This window comes from Petromyzon marinus, chromosome 54 (genome assembly GCF_048934315.1).
Source record: "Petromyzon marinus isolate PM22_M1 ecotype Great Lakes invasive population chromosome 54, UKy_Petmar_22M1.pri1.0, whole genome shotgun sequence".
Taxonomy (NCBI): domain Eukaryota; kingdom Metazoa; phylum Chordata; class Hyperoartia; order Petromyzontiformes; family Petromyzontidae; genus Petromyzon; species Petromyzon marinus.
In genome coordinates, this window is record NC_133720.1 from 7,002,969 (window position 1) to 7,018,230 (window position 15,262).

Here is a 15,262-nt window from a genome sequence, read left to right on the forward strand (position 1 = left end):
CACACACCTGTATGCACGTGTACATGTGACATTTCCCAATCAGGGTGACAGGACAATAAGGGTGGCCGTAGGGGTGGTCCCGAAATGTCAATCTTTAAAAAATGTGGCCCTACATTAATAATATAAATATATTCAAGTTTTATCTAGTAAATACCAGCAAAATAGCAATTTTTGCGGTCTCACCCACCCACCCAGCCCAGCCCTCCACCTCCCCCTTGGATCCACTGTTGGATAAGGGCCTTATAGGGGTCAAGAGGGTTAATTGGCCATCCTTCATCACGCTGGTCAGTGCGGGATGGTGAAGCGGGGGAGGGGTGTTATAGGACTTGCCGCTGACGTTAGCCACGGCCAGGAATTTAACTGAGGGTTTGTCAGGTTCACAGCACAGCATTGCCCCACCGCCCCAATCCCGGTTCAGCCGTCATCAATACACTGCCTGGATGGAGGCCTCCTCCCCAAGCCGTCGCCATTTCTCTCGCAGTGACGATCCCGTGTCTAGTATCGGGCGCGCGGTGGACGTCCTTTGGCAGCCGCACCCCTATGTTGCTCGTGGGCTGCACATCTGAGCGCTCTTGATCGCGCTTGCTCGTTGCTCGGCACCGTGACGCACGCCCGCGCGCGCTCATTACCGCAACGTGGCAGAACTGTCTAAGGTTGCGCGACTCCACCCCGTCGTCCGTGAGTTGGTCCGCTGCCTCCTTAGGAATGCATCGGTTCCCCCTCCTCCCCCTCCGCCCGCCCGCCCTTCCCCCACGCGAGTTGTCATTGTGAAAAATGAAGGGATCAACCTCTGTTGAAACCACGGCGAACGGGACACGCTTTGTTTTGGCGGAATGCACGCTTTACAATTTAACACGTAGGCTTTCGCGATCAGTATTATTTATAATAAAGGTTTTTGGGTTAGATAGCGTCAGTATAAATGTGTCGCAACCCTCCACCACCCGACACGGCCAATCAGTTACTTCTTCAGCCCACCGGTGTGTTTGAAAAGTGAATCCACAACACATTTTTTACTGATTGGCCATGTCGGGTGGGGTAGGGTTGCGACACATTCATACTTGCGCGATCTAACCCAAAAACCATGATTATGGACGCTTTACAATGTTGACCTCTCTCTCTCTCTCGTTCCCGTCACGAATTTTTTTTTTCTTTTAAAACACCGGCAAAGTGTATGTACCCTGCCATCCAAAGTACGGAAGCGCCACCTACAGCCGTCAAATAGTTGTCCACTGTTCATTCACCAACGCGGGCCGTGTGTGCTCGGCCTGGTGTCAGTTCACTGTTCGATGATGGACTTCCCCATGGCGTGTCGTGTCGTCGGGGTTGTTTGACCGTACTTCACCGTGCTGGTCAGCGCCGGTTTGTGATAGGGGGGAAGGACCGGTTCAGGTATCCTTGCTGCCGTTATCCGCGGCCGGGAATCGAAACTCAGGTCACCGAGGCTCATGGCGCAGTGCGCTAACCACTGCGCCGCCGCTCCGCCCCTAACATTGATCAGAGGGTTGCCCGAAAACCAGGTCACTTGAGCCCGTGGCGTGGTTTCCAACGCCGTGCCGCCGTCGCCGGCTGAACGCTCGTGGGGACGGGACGCGCGCTGGGGGCTTGCGAGCGTCGCGTAGGCCAGGCGTGATTTTCTCTTCCTTCGTTGTTTTTCTTTCATTTTTTTTTCATCTTTTCCCGTAGGTCCCTCCCGGGCGGCCCCACGGCCTCGCCAGACCACGGGTCGGTGGGCCGCGCCAGCCCGCAGCTCGCGCTGACCGGCCTGCCGCCCGCGTCGCCCACCTCCCGGCACGGTGATGCCGCGCCGGGCCCGCACGGTTCGGAGGTGGTGGGCGTCCTCGACTGGCTCAAGAAGCTCCGACTGCACAAGTACTACCCCGAGTTCAAGCACCTCAGCATGGAGCAGGTTAGTGTGGTGGTGGTGGTGGTGGTAGCAGTGGTGGTGTCAGTCACTGGTTGTGGCGCTGGCGGTGTTGTTGGTGGGCAACGGTAGTGCAGCAGTTAGCGGCGCTGCACTGCAAACCCGGTGACCCGAGTTCGAATTCCACTCACGGCCACCAACACCGGTGATGATTATCTGAACCGGCCTTGGGCGCCCCCTAGGTCGATTCGGCCTCAAATGCGTACCTGGTGCGGTGTTTAAACATCGCCACTAGGGAGACAAAGGCGGCCGGGTGTGGTGCTGGCCACCTGCCCCCTTGTGTGTCGTGCTGGCATTTATAGATGCTCGCGAACAGCACTTGGCCCAACAGTCTGTTACAGGCTATACGGGGGATCTTTGTTTTTGTTGTTGGTAGTGTTGACGGTGTCAGTGGCGTTTGTAGTGTTGTTGGTAGTCGCGGTGTCTGTTGATGGTGGTGTCGATGGTATTTTTTGTTGGTGGTGGTGGTGTTGGTGGCAGTGGTGCTTGCGTTGGAGTGGATAGTGGTGCGTGACGCTACCGATTGGTATTTAATCTCTTGGCAATGGTCGGTGTGTTTTCCCCGCTCTGCGGAAATCGCCGCGCGTGCAGCCGCCCGCGGGTCGTTAAAACTCGGCGTGCGCCGATTTCCCTCCGTCGGTGCCGCGCATCCACGGGAGGCGTGTTTATATTCCGAATCAGAATGTTTACACTGGAGGAAAATCCAGGTGAGCTATGAAGCTCTTTTGTCAGAGACGGCCAGTAGGTCAAGGCGTTATATTAAACGCCGTGGGTCACGGCCGTGCGCGGAGAAGGCTCGCATCCATGCCCATGGATGGTCAAGGACTCGGGGTCACGCTACGATTCATTAATCAATTCCCGTTTCCGTCCTGTTTTATCCGATTTACTTTGTAACTCCGTTTTTCTTTTTGTTCGTATTAATTGGTGCCGTTTTGTCCGCCCCTAGTCACCGAAATGTATCTTTAGCGTGCCAATTGACATATAACCGCGTGCGCGCACGCACGCACGGCCCTGCTTTGTAAATCAACTGCTGGATGAGAGGCCTCTCCACGCTGCGCGGGTCTTGGCCGGGGTTTACTTGGCCGTGCTTCGTCGCCGCGCCGGTCGGCGCCGGTCGACGAAGGGCGGCGAAGGGCGGCGAGTCTCGACGTGGGAGCATAGTACGGCAGCAGCAACAGTGAATTAAGCGGCACTGCCCTCTGCTCTCACCGTAGCCCCGAAGCGGCCTGTTGTTATGCACAGTGCGCTCGCCACACCCCCAACGCAGCGCCGTCCGATCTCCAACCCTGCTTGGCTTTCGTGTCCGAGATCCGACGAGAAGCGGGGCGCGTTTCTGGATCGTTTGTGACGTAAGGCGCCGAACTTTTCCGATTCGGGTCAAAGAGACTTCCCCATTCGTGGGCTTTCGCGCGCGCGTGTGTTTGCGTGTGAATTGCGTGTTTTGCGATGTGCGTGTTTTTGTTGTTCGCGATGGCTGACCGCGCACGTCCTTGTCTGTCGGCAGTTCCTGAACCTGAGCGAGGAGGACGTGGATCTGTTTGAGAACCTCACGGAAGGCGCGAAGAAAAAACTCAGGACTCAGCTGGCAAAGTGAGCCCCTTCGACATCCTCCTCCACCCTCCTCCTCCCTCCTCCTCCCTCCTCACTCCATCACGCATTCGCTCTCTTCTCTCTCCCACATCACTGCAGCAAACTTCCCCTCCACATTAAGCAGTCACCTTCGCTCACCACTTTGCGCTCCTCCCTGAAAACTCACCTTTTTTTTTCCCCATAGCTCACCCCGCGACCGCTTAATCTCACCCCTCATTAAGCACCACCGCCGTTCCTGCTCCCTCTTCATCATCTCATTGCATGGCTACCACTCATTGCCCATTCATTCAATCCATTCATCATCACAGATTCGCCCCATTATTTCCATCTAATTCTATTCACCTCATCTCCACCATTACGCTCACACGTGTACCGTTGTTCCTTCTCTGTCAAGCGCCTCGGTCGAAGCGCTGTATAAATACATTTGAGATAAGATGAGATCATTGGGCCAACGTTGACTCGAAACGGGGAGCGTTCCAGATCGTTTGTGACGGAAGGCGCCTAACTGTCTGAGTCTGGTCGAAGACTTGCTCGGATGGCGAGATGTTAACTACCCCACCTGGTATACAGGAGGTCGTGGGTTCGATCCTGACGCCTGTATATTTGGAGTTTGCATGTTCTCCCCGTGGTCGCGTGGATTTTTCTGCAGATCTGCCGGTTTTTCCCTCCCACAATTAGAAACGTGCGTTTTAGAGTATTTGGCTGCTGTAAATTGATAAGCCGCTTCGTTGAGCTATCATTTGTGGCCAGGTCGCTTCTGAAAAAGAGCTACGTAGCTCAGTGGGTCTCACCTGGTGAAATAAAAAATAGTTTAGTTTTTAAGAGGTGTTCCCGTTCGTAGGTTTGCGTTTGTCGCCGTGGCTTTAACGCCCATGTGTGGGTGTCTGCGTGTGATTGTGCGTTGTCGGGCGCCGTATAAATTAAGGTTAAGATAAGATGAGATCGTTGGGCCAGCGTTAACTTGAATGCGGCCCGCGTGGTTCAGCGGTTTGAGCGAGTGGCTCACAGTCGGGAAGGTTGAGAGTTCAAATCCTGGTTGGGGTGGCCGGGGGGGGGTCGACTCTGCTCATCGTCGCCTTCAGGGGGGAGTGGAGGGTCGATCAAATTCGTGCCCCTTTGTGGCGAAGTCAGCTGTGGCTGTAATAACCCCCGCCATAGAAATGTGGAATTTGCCATCGCTGGCTCCCTGACATGTGTGATGTGATGTCGTTGTCGACGATGATGACCGTTCTCTTGTCGTTTTCCAGGGAGCGAGCCGAGAAATTTGGTGGCGTTTCGGAGTCGTACCCACTGAGCAACGGTGTCACCAGAGTGCCTTCTTCTCACCACAGCCCTACCCACAATTCCCGGCACAACCCTGCCCACAATGCACAACGAAGCCCCTCCATCAACTCGTCCCGTACGTCCCAAGCAGGTTATTCTTTTGCCATCGTCGTCATTATCATCATCATTATCATCTTGTACAAAACCATCCAATCTAGATCCCACAATCCCATGCAACCTGATAATGTGCTGTGCAGAAGGGCCATTGCCCGAAACGTTGACTGTATTATATATTTGTTTAAGGCCACAGTGTTAGTATTACAAATGTGTTTATTTGCTTTGGTTGTATGTATGTTGAACTTCTTTCGCACCGCACGTAGTCAACCGTGCTAATTGGACGTGCAGGAGTGGGACGACGAACGAAATACAAAAAGCAGTTCTAAAGAAACGAATTACTCGTGCGTGTGCACCAATGAGAACAAAGAAGCAGCAGCAGCATCACCAACATCACTTGTCATAGACCATATTCATTCTTGAACACGTGACCAGGAATCGTGATAATCCCTAGAATTACTCGAGGGAAGGCGGGAATCGTTTCTTTGTCGAATGATTGTGCGGCCCTTTTTCGGTTCACTGCCGGTTGAGGAGGTGCCTCTCCCCCCCCCCCCCCCCAATCTGTGTGGATATTGGGGGGTTCTTTGACCATACTTCACCATTCTTACTGGAGTCGCTGTCCAAAGGTCGCCGGTTCAATTTGATCCCCTGGCGCTGCAGTTGAAACAACGGGGCAAGGTTTTTGTAAATCTCCCCCCACCACCGCTTCTGTCCATCCAGCGGTATAAACGGGTTCACAAATAGTTTGGCGATCGGTAGATCACATGCGGTTTGGTAAAGCGTGGGTGCTCCCCCCTCTTCCGAGACACCCTGGCCCAGCGTGCAAGAGTTGGACAAATACCCGCTAGCGGAGCTGTCCGGAGCTCCCTCGTGTGGAGGCTCCTTCCGCCGGCAGCAGCGTCAGCGGAGCAATTGGAGGGTTGCGCCTTTGCCCCTTTGGCCAAAGACCTCCGCTTGGGACGAGGTCATACTAACAGGTCATCGCAAGTAACAGGCCCCGGCTATCCAATTGAACCAACTGCCGTGTGTGTGTGTAGGGCGGTACTGCAGCAGTTAGCGCGCTGTGCAATGAACCTGGCAACCAGTAGCCTCAAATGAGCACCTGGTGCGGCGCGTAGTAAACATCGCCGCTCGGGAGACAAAGGCGGCCGAGCGCGGTGCTGACAGCCCACCCCCTCGTGTGCCGTGCCGGCCTTCATAGGTGCTGCACGCTTAACAGCACTTGCCGCAACAGTCTGTTAAGGCTACACGGGGGATCTTTGTACATTGGTGCGTAGGGCGGGCTGACGACGCGGCCGAGAGGTCGGAGTCGCCGCTCCTGCCGGCGCCGGGCAGCCGGGACCACAGCCAGGACGGACGAGAGCGAGCGCACCGGAGCAAGGAGCGCGGTGAGGCCACTCGCGACGTCGCCGCATTTTCTCTCTCCTCGTCTATTTGCCCAAAATCTCACGCCGATTTGCGCCATCGGCGCCGCGTCGACAACGGGACGAACGATCCACTTGGATCTCTATCGCAGCGCAAACCCCCCCTTCATGTTAGAGAGCGGCGCACAGAAGCGGATATCACAGAGCTACTTCTGAGAGCTCCTCTTCTTCTTCGAGTGACCTCTGATCTACACACACACAGTAGATTGCAGCACTTTCCCGCTCACTCTGCACGATGAGATCGTGGTTCGTCCCATAGCGTGGCGCGCACATCATTGGCACCACCGCTCCACTCCCCACGATTTGTATGTACGTATGTTGAACTTCTTTCGCACCGTACATAGCCACCCGTGCTGATTGGAGGTGCGGCGGAAGGACAACAAACTTAACACAAAGTAGTTCTAAAGAAATTAGTTTTCAATTTAGATGCAAAAGTGCATTGTTCCAGTGGCTTCCTAATATCGGAAGGAAGAACGTTCCGGACGGCCGCAGAAGCGCATCTGAAAGCGCCGGGGCGATGCGGCGACCGTCTTTGTTCGACGGTTCGCCAAAATCCGCCGCTGCTGCTGCTGCGGAGTTTGCGTGATGATGGTTATGCTCCTTGAGATTTACGGAAGAGTGGGGGAGCGGGGGCGTGGACAACGGGAGACGTGGCGACCTTAATTGAATTCCTCCTCCTTCCGGCAGCGGTGACAGCAGCGGTGCTAACCGGCGTGTCCCGTGTCCCGTTCCGCAGACGTGAGCGGCGCTCGCGACGGCTCCGCGAAGGAGAAGCCGCCGACCTTCCCGTCGCACCCCATCAACCAGGCCATTTGCATCATGAGGCCGACCGCACAGGTGAGAGCGGAGGGCGTACGATCATCACGCGCGCTCGCTCAGCCCGCTGCAGTTTGTTGCGGCCACTCGCTCCGTTTGTATCTATGGGACCTTTTTTGTCAGCATCAAAAATGATGAAACAATAGAATAGTTTTTACCCATTCTGGCAATAAAACACCGACTCTGTATAACTTTTGCAAGGCCTCAAGTCTGCATTTACCACACATACTTGTGGCAAAACAGATGCGGAGCAACGACTACAGTGCCACATTTGGGTGGTCAAGCCAGTTTATCGCGTTGGGGGCAGCGGAATGCATCGCCGCCGATGTCTCTCCCTCGTGTTTGTGGATCGGGCCTTTGCGTCGTCACACGTCGTGCGGCCTAGTTCTGGATGACCGCAGTCGCACGCCCCTGGAGAGGTTTTTCACTTCCCCCGGTCGGAATGGGTGTCCCTCGTCATTCGACCGTTTCACCCGAACCCGCCTCCCCCACCACCGCTCTCAGGTGACGCCCGTACAGAACCCTTCCGTTCCTCCGCCGCTGCTGGCGCCCCACTCGACCCCCTACTCGGCGTGCCCGTCGTCCCTCTCCTCGTCGCACCCGGGATCGCACCCGGGCTCGGCACACGCCGTCGGCAGGCGGAAAGAGAACGCCGGCGGCCTTCCCCTCCCGCCGGAGCTGCCCGGCGCCGACGGCCCAGCCCACGGGACCGGCGAGATCCGGTTGGGCGGCGGTGGCGGCGGAGGGCGGTTCATTTCCGCCTCGCCGCTCGTGCACCTCGGCTCGCCGGCGCTGCCCTCGGGTTTCGCGTCGCGCGGGAAGGCCGCCGTCACCGCCTTCGGCAACGGCGGCGGCGGAAGCGGCGGCAACAGCAGCGGCAGCAACAGCAGCCGGAGCAGCATGGAGTCGCCGGAGATGTCGAGGCTCCTGCCGCAGCCGGTGCCGGTGCAGGCGTCGCGGCAGGACGACTGCGCTACCAGCGGTGGGCCGGGCAGCCCGTACATATTCACCGGCGGCGGGCACCCGCAGCACCAACAGCAGCAGCACGGCAAGACGCCGCTTCACGAGCATCCGGCGCCAGCGACGCAGCAGCAGCAGCAGCAGCAGCACGCGCCGCAGCAAGCGCCCCCGCTGCATCTCTACGCCGTGGAATCGGACGCCTTCCCCCCGAGCGGCAAGCTCGCGCTCGCCGGCGCCAAACCCCCGGCGTCGGAAGCGACGGCGCCGGCAGTGATGCCGGGCGGGGTGCTCGCCGGCGGTTACTGCACGACGCGGGGCGCCTTCCCCGCGCACGGTGCCGGCGCCGGCAGCGGTGGCGGCGTTCTGCTCACGCCCATCTACAACGGCGGTGGCGGGTCGGAGGCAGAGCTGAACGGCACCGGCTTGGGAGCTCCGAGCCACCAACACCAGCAGCAGCACCAGCAGAGCTGTTGCAGCAGCTGCAGCTCGTGCGGTTGCAGCGGTGGCTGCGGCGGCACCCGTGGGTTGCCGCTAAGCTACCCATACTTCCAGCCGTTCTCGACGCCGTTCATCGGCTTCCCGGTCATCCCCATGAGCAGTGCGATGTACGGCAGCTTTGTGGGCGCCGGCGGAAACCAGCAGCAGCACCAGCAGCAGCAGCACCAGCAACAGCATCAGCAGCAGCACCAGCAGCAGCACCAGCAGCAGCACCAGCAGCATCAGCAGCAGCAACAGCAGCAACATCACCATCAACAGCCTCACGCGCAGCAGCAGCAGCAGCAGCAGGGCTCGTACGGTCAGGCAATGGCGCAGCAGCCCACGGTGGGCGGCCACGCGAATCAGGCGGCAGCTGCGTTCTACATTCCGTCGCCGGCGCCGTTTCCCGGGCACGAGCCGGGCTCCCTGGGGGCGCTGACGGGGATGGCGCTGCCTTACCAGCGCGCGGTGTCCGACGCATACCTCTTCCACCAGCACCACCACGGCCAGCATCACGTTGTCCAGCAGCAGCAGCAGCAGCACCAACAGCACCAACAGCAGCAGCAGCAGCAGCATGTGCAGCCGGCGCTGCACTACCAGTACAGCGTGGGGCCCCGGCGGCACGGCGGGCTGCCGACGCTGTCGTGCTACAACTGCGGGGCGTGCGGTCATCGCGCCAGCGAGTGCAAGCACCCCACGATGGACACCAATCAGCAAGGTTCGGGCTGTCGTCTTGTTGTTGCTGTTGTTGTATAATCAGAATATTTCTACTGGAGGAATCCGATCAGCTATGAAGCTCTTTTTCACAGGGGCGGGTAAGAACGTTACAACAACAAACAATAGAAAAACACGAGAAAGGAGTGCAAAGCATAAGAAAGGTCAACAAATCACCCAAACACATACAAATTAAACTTAACCATCCCCATCCTAACAGGCAAAGCTCCAGCGAGGTATGAACTTGTATTTCAGAAGCGACCTGACCGCAAATGATTGCAGCTCAACTAACTGGCCCATAATTTGGACATTTATAACGCCAAAATCTAAATAATATTAATGTGGAGGGAAAAAGCCGGCGGACCAGGAGAAAAAATCCACGCTGCCACGGGGAGAACATGCAAACTCCAAATATATGAGCGTGTGTGTGGGCGGGCTAGCGGGCGGGGAGGAAGGACACGGTGCATTTGCGATGCGTAGGGCAAGGTTTGTTGTTGTCATTGTTGGGTGAGTGCTGTGATAACCGCCCGCCGTTGCCTTGCAGTACAGCAAGTGGATGGTTGCGAGTTCGAATCCTCCTTGGGATGGCGTGTGGGGTTATAAATAGAGTTCCACTTTGTGGAAGACAACAGTGGTTAGAGTCCCCCCCCCCCGCTGTAGGAATGTGCAACTTCCACTCATTTCCTGCTCATTCAAATTCAAGCAAGGAATCACTTTGACACCCATGTCTACACGATCCAAAGTGCCCGATCTCGACAGATCTCGGAAACCAAGCGGGGTTGAACGCTGCCGGGTAGTGCCGAGCTGAAGCTCTTTGCGAGTTGCCCGTTGGTCTCCGCGCGAGTTTACGGGTCCCTTTGTACGTACGTTGAACTTATTTCGCACCGTACGTAGCCAGCGATGACGAGGACAACAAAAAATACCCGGTTTTAAATCACAGGCGACCACCTGGATGCGAACCCAGGATCCCAGTCAGCAGTGGCAGCCCTCGAGCTCAGAAACTTTGGGCCGTCTGGGGTCCTTGATACTTTTACTTCACCGCTCCTCTCCGCCGGTTTGGCCCTTGCTGTCTTCCCAACAGGCACGTTCCGGCTCAAGTACGCGCCGTCGTCGGAAAACGTCGACTCGTCAGACTGACGACGCCCTCTGAGCCCTCGTCACGAGCGCCACGGGGAGAGAGGAGCGTCGACTGCCTCCCCCTCCATCCTCCTCCATCCACACCTTCCGCGGCGGTGTCGCCGATGTGGCTACGCAGCCGCCTGCCAGCAATCGCCCTTCACGCAAGAGGCCGGCCGGCCGCTGCGATTTGCCGAGGGATGACGTGGAGATGTCGACGTCGGAGGATTAGTGTTGTTTAGCCGAGTTAAGACCGCGCGGTCCGTTTGGGGGCAGTTTTACGGCACGCGTCTCTTGGCAGTGGTTGCCGCACGGGGATTAAATTACTCGCTGAATATTTTGCCGGTTGCTGGCCGACCGGAGTAGGTCTCAAGGTAGGGGACCGTGCAGTCGCCATGGCCCGAGCGAGAGGTATGCTGGACATGGCGTGCCGGGTGCGGACACGATTTCCAGGTCACTTATCCGGCTTGAAGTCCTGTTGCCGAACCATTTGATATCGTGAAACAGTTTAGTTTCCCACATCTGGATGAATTTTCACCTCCGATGATCCTCTCGGTTGGGGGGGGGCGGGGGGGGACGTCCAATAATTTCACTCGTAGAGGTCACGTGACCCCCAAGGTCGTGTGTTCCCTGTAGACCGCCGATCGTCGTCGGCCACGCACGTTTTTCCTTTCGACAGACTCCTTGTTTCCACTTTGCAGACGGAACTCCGTCACTCCAATGCCGTTGCCTTAGCAAGTTTTGCCGCGTTAGCAAGCGAAAAAAAGCGCCGTCCTAAAATTGCCGAGCGCGTCGTGTCCCCCTCCCCGGAGTCGCGACCATCGCTTCACTTTTAACCAGGAGGAGAAGAGGCGGCGGTGGTGGTGGTGGTGGTGGTGGGGGGCGGGGGAGAGCGGCGGGCGCGTCGAGACGTGCGACACAAACGTCGCCTCCTCTTTTGCAACAATCCGGCGACCCTGGGGGTGCGGTGGTGTGGCGGCAGAGATGCCACAGTTTACATAGCAACAAGAAGTGCTGTTGAAGTGGTTTTTTAAATTCGCCGCGCAACGGCCTTGCCGAGGGGGGAGAGGTTTTGTTTTTGTATTTTGCAGGCAGCCCCACCCCGCCACTTCACGGTCGTGAACGAGAGGAGGACATAGGAGGACATTTTGGGGCGCTGTGACGTTTGCGAAGTCACCCCGCACCGAGTTTTATTTGTTTTTTTCCCCCGAAGCAGTTTTTTTTTGCGAAAAAAGAAAAAAACACGCCGTATGGTATTCTCTTCGTACGGAACTTTGGGTGATCGTTTTGTACCCCGCGTGAAATGCATGCAGTCGAAGCTGTACATTTTTTTGTCGATTTGATCTTCTCGAGAGAGAGAGAGAGAGCGTACGCGCGTGGGTATTTTGCGAATGTTTGTAAAAAAAAAACGACGACAACACAGCAAAAATTGAAAGACTTTCTTCGACTAAAAAAAAACACGAGTGAAAAGTGCTTAAACGTAATCGCAAGTTTACAAGTCGGTCGATCTCGTGGGAAAATGTTGCGGCGAGCGAGCGAGATTACATTTATTTTAGTGAGGAGGCGAGCTGAAGCGCTTGCCGACCCCGTTTTCCCGTTTCGTTGCACGGATTGTAATCGTCAACGGCTGCAGTGACTGTTTTTCCCCCCCCCCCCCCCCGCCAAAATACACAACGGTTGCGTTCGACAAAGAACAACCACTTAAAGTTAGCGCGGTTGTTTTTGGAATTTAAAAGTGTGCACATTTAAACAAAAAAAACATATATACCTTTTTCATATTATAATTATTAATTATTTAATTCAAAATAAAAAAAGTATAATTTCTTTGGAGAGGAAAAACTAACTAGCATTTAACCAATTGTTGTCGTTAACATTGTTGACCAGTGATGCAATAGTAGTTTTTATTTTAATTTGTTGTCTCGCACGAGTCCACAGTGGCGCCTGTGGAGTGTTTTTGTTTGCGCTCATCGGTTGGATTTTGTTGACAGTGTTGATTCACACCCCCCCCCTACCCCCACTCCACTCACCCCCAGCTGATACAGGGACTCCTCTACTTACGAACGAGTTAGGTTCCAGAGGTCTGCTTGTCAGTCGATTTTATTCGTAAGTCCAACTTTACTCCTGTCGATTCCAAACACGTTGTGCGGCGTGTACACTAAAAACGTGGAATGGCTTTAAAATTGGTATAATCTCCTGTAGATGTAGACGCCACTGGATCCTCACGTTCCGCAGACGTAGATGCCACCGCCGCACTCTATTGCGCGGGGCGGTTGAACTTACGACTCTCGGTCCGAACAGGCAACTGGACATACGGGCAAGTTAAGTCGAATGCTAGTAAGTAGAATCCCTGTATTCCGTTCTATATGGGGGCGGCGAGTTTCTTAAATCCCGAGACCCTCCAAAACCGCCCGGTCGACCCGGCGGTATTAAATGGGTTTCACCACAGTCGGTCGGTCGGCCGGTCGGCAGGCAGGTCCTCTTTGGAGGGGTAAAAATGCGGGTGGTCCTTAACGTTTTGCAAGACCGTCTGGCAGCGTGGAATAGTAGGTCAAATACTCTCTGGTGGGGTTAGCGGGGGGGGGGGCTGGGCGGCGGCGGGTGGGGCGGGGGGAGGGGGTGTTCTCTGAGGCCCCTTTCGCCACCCTTGGCGTGAGCGAGCACTTGCAGGGCTGCACCTTTACCTCTGCTTTTGAAAAGGTTGCTTTTGCACCACACTGAGAGGTGGACGTCCGTCCCCCCTCCCTCTTGTGAGTTTGAGGAATTGTCGTCGCCGTCGTGCTGCACTAATAAGACGGCGGGGGATGCACTTGAGCGACCGAATTCCCTTTCGATTCTTCCTTCGAAAAAAAGTGTCAAACTGCTCGCCATCGTTCGTGGGCATCTCGATAGCCCCCCCCCCACCACCCTCATCCCCCCCCCCCCCCCGCGCGGTTCGCACGTTCTTCCAAGGAGCCAACTCGCTCTTGATACAAAAAAAAACAACGGGCTCGATGATTCGGCTGGGCTCGTTCATTTTCTGCGGTGTAATTTTAAAAGTGAAGAATGGCATTAAAAGGGCACCTACCCCCTCCCCCATCACCCGTCTCCTATAAATAAATAAGTGGGTGATAACCCCACGTGCTACATCATTACGAGGAGAGCCTCGTAGCACAGATGTCAGGTTAGAAAACAATTTCCGAAGCGCAATTCAAATCGCTTTTTAATCCTGTAGTCTCGAGCCAAGGGTCTCGTCTAAATGTCCTTGACCCCGACGTGCCACATAGCAGGACAGTCACGCAGACGAGAGCCGCACAGACACAACGTTGGAGTGGTCAGGCGGGCACTTAACCTCGGATGGAGTTTTGAGTTTAGAAATTTGGGAGCGCCCCTGGGAGTTCGGTCGAGCTCCACTACCAGGGGGCCAGTGACGCCCGGTCCGCGTCCGCAGATTTCACCCCCCCCACCACCCCACCTTGCAAATAAAGTTTTGCAGTATTGAAAAGTTAGAAATCAGTGGGAGCGTCCCAGGAGTACTACTGCCTGGCTGCACTGGTAGGGGCAAGTGACCCCCTGTCCACTTCTGCAGATTTTGTTTTATTCCGGTTTCAAATGAAGCACTGAAATATTTAAAAGTTCGAAATCCGTGGGAGCGCTCTCGGGAGTACTTCTGCGTGGCTCCACTGCCACTGGGAGAGTTCACACCCCTGGCCGTTTCCGCAGTTTTTTTCTTTCTTCATATGAAGCTGTATGTGAAAAGTTATAATTGTTGCTGCGTCCTCCATCTGGGCGCACTTGGAAGGTTCCTGGCAGCCACGGTTTCACCACCACCCTTGCTTTTAAACCATAGATTCCGTGTTTCCCACTTGCGAAAGAGATTGGGCCACAATTCATGACCATAATTGCGGTAAGAATCTTTCAGCGGTGCGCAGTCTTATTTACCCGCGATATACGTTATGTGCCACTTTATATATGGTTTCCCCCTCTGCCCTACACACATACAATACACGTGAAAATTGTGAACACAACAGCGAAGGCGTTGCAAGTTTCAACTTTTATTGAGCTCCGGACAGTTTTATTGTGGGCGACTGCAGCTTGCAGTGTTTTCCAACACAGACCTTTTTTGCGTAGGGTGAGGGGGAATGAACGTCGACAACAGTTCTTGCCAAGTATTGTTTTTTTTACACGTATAAATTTTTTACGAGAGAATGTTACTATGAGAGGCCGTGAGAGAGACACCTAATTCCTACCACATTGATGTCTTGTGATATTGGGATTGATAGAATTTTAATTGACTTACCACAACGCCTGCGTCTGTGTCGTGGTATTTATTTTCTCTAAATGTTTATTTAATTTCTATTTTAAAAAATAAAGAAAAAATATTACAGAAACCAGGGAAAACACATTGCATTTTTTTTGCCACTTGTTTGTGTGTGTGTGGTTCGATTTACTGTTGGACTGTTGGGGAAAGTGCCGATGGCAAGTATCACCAATGAAGGCCGACACTGCGCACGACGGGGTGAATGGCCAAGCACCATGCCCGGCCGCCTTTATCTCGTCTTGCAATCATTTTAGGCTGAGTCGACATAGGGGAAGCCCAGGAACTGTTCAAATATTCGCCACCGTTGTTGGTGGTGAGCGAGAATCGAACTCGGGTTGTCGGGTTCGTAGCCTGGCGCGCAAACCACTGAAACGACCACTCCACATGCAGCTAACACTTTGCTAACGCTAACGGCACTTGATCCCAGTCTTTTGAAGGCTTTACGGGGGATCTTTGTCATCAAGTTGATTTCTTTCAGTCAAGTATGAGAGTGTGCAGTGGATGATTAAGAGTGGGGATGAAGAGTAAGCAGTGATCGAGGCTGATGATGCTGAACAGGGGAGGTGGAGC

The 15,262-nt window shown here is 55.1% G+C and overlaps 1 protein-coding gene across 4 annotated transcripts in view; it reads left to right on the forward strand.

Annotated features, from left to right (window-relative positions):
* Positions 1–10,553, forward strand: part of ZCCHC14 (zinc finger CCHC-type containing 14) — a 47,686-nt gene extending 37,133 nt beyond the window's left edge. Inside the window, exons 9-15 of one of the 4 annotated variants that reach the window (XM_032974686.2) lie at positions 1,684–1,906; positions 3,426–3,511; positions 4,843–4,925; positions 6,166–6,276; positions 7,049–7,149; positions 7,633–9,283; positions 10,361–10,553. In XM_032974686.2, coding sequence (XP_032830577.2) covers positions 1,684–1,906; positions 3,426–3,511; positions 4,843–4,925; positions 6,166–6,276; positions 7,049–7,149; positions 7,633–9,283; positions 10,361–10,416 — 2,311 coding nt within the window. In that variant the 3' untranslated portion in view covers positions 10,417–10,553. Of the gene's footprint in view, positions 1–1,683; positions 1,907–3,425; positions 3,512–4,758; positions 4,926–6,165; positions 6,277–7,048; positions 7,150–7,632; positions 9,284–10,360 lie in introns of all 4 variants that reach the window. The other 3 variants (XM_032974687.2, XM_032974684.2, XM_032974685.2) reach the window with 3 other exon arrangements.
* Positions 10,554–15,262: the final 4,709 nt, after the last annotated feature.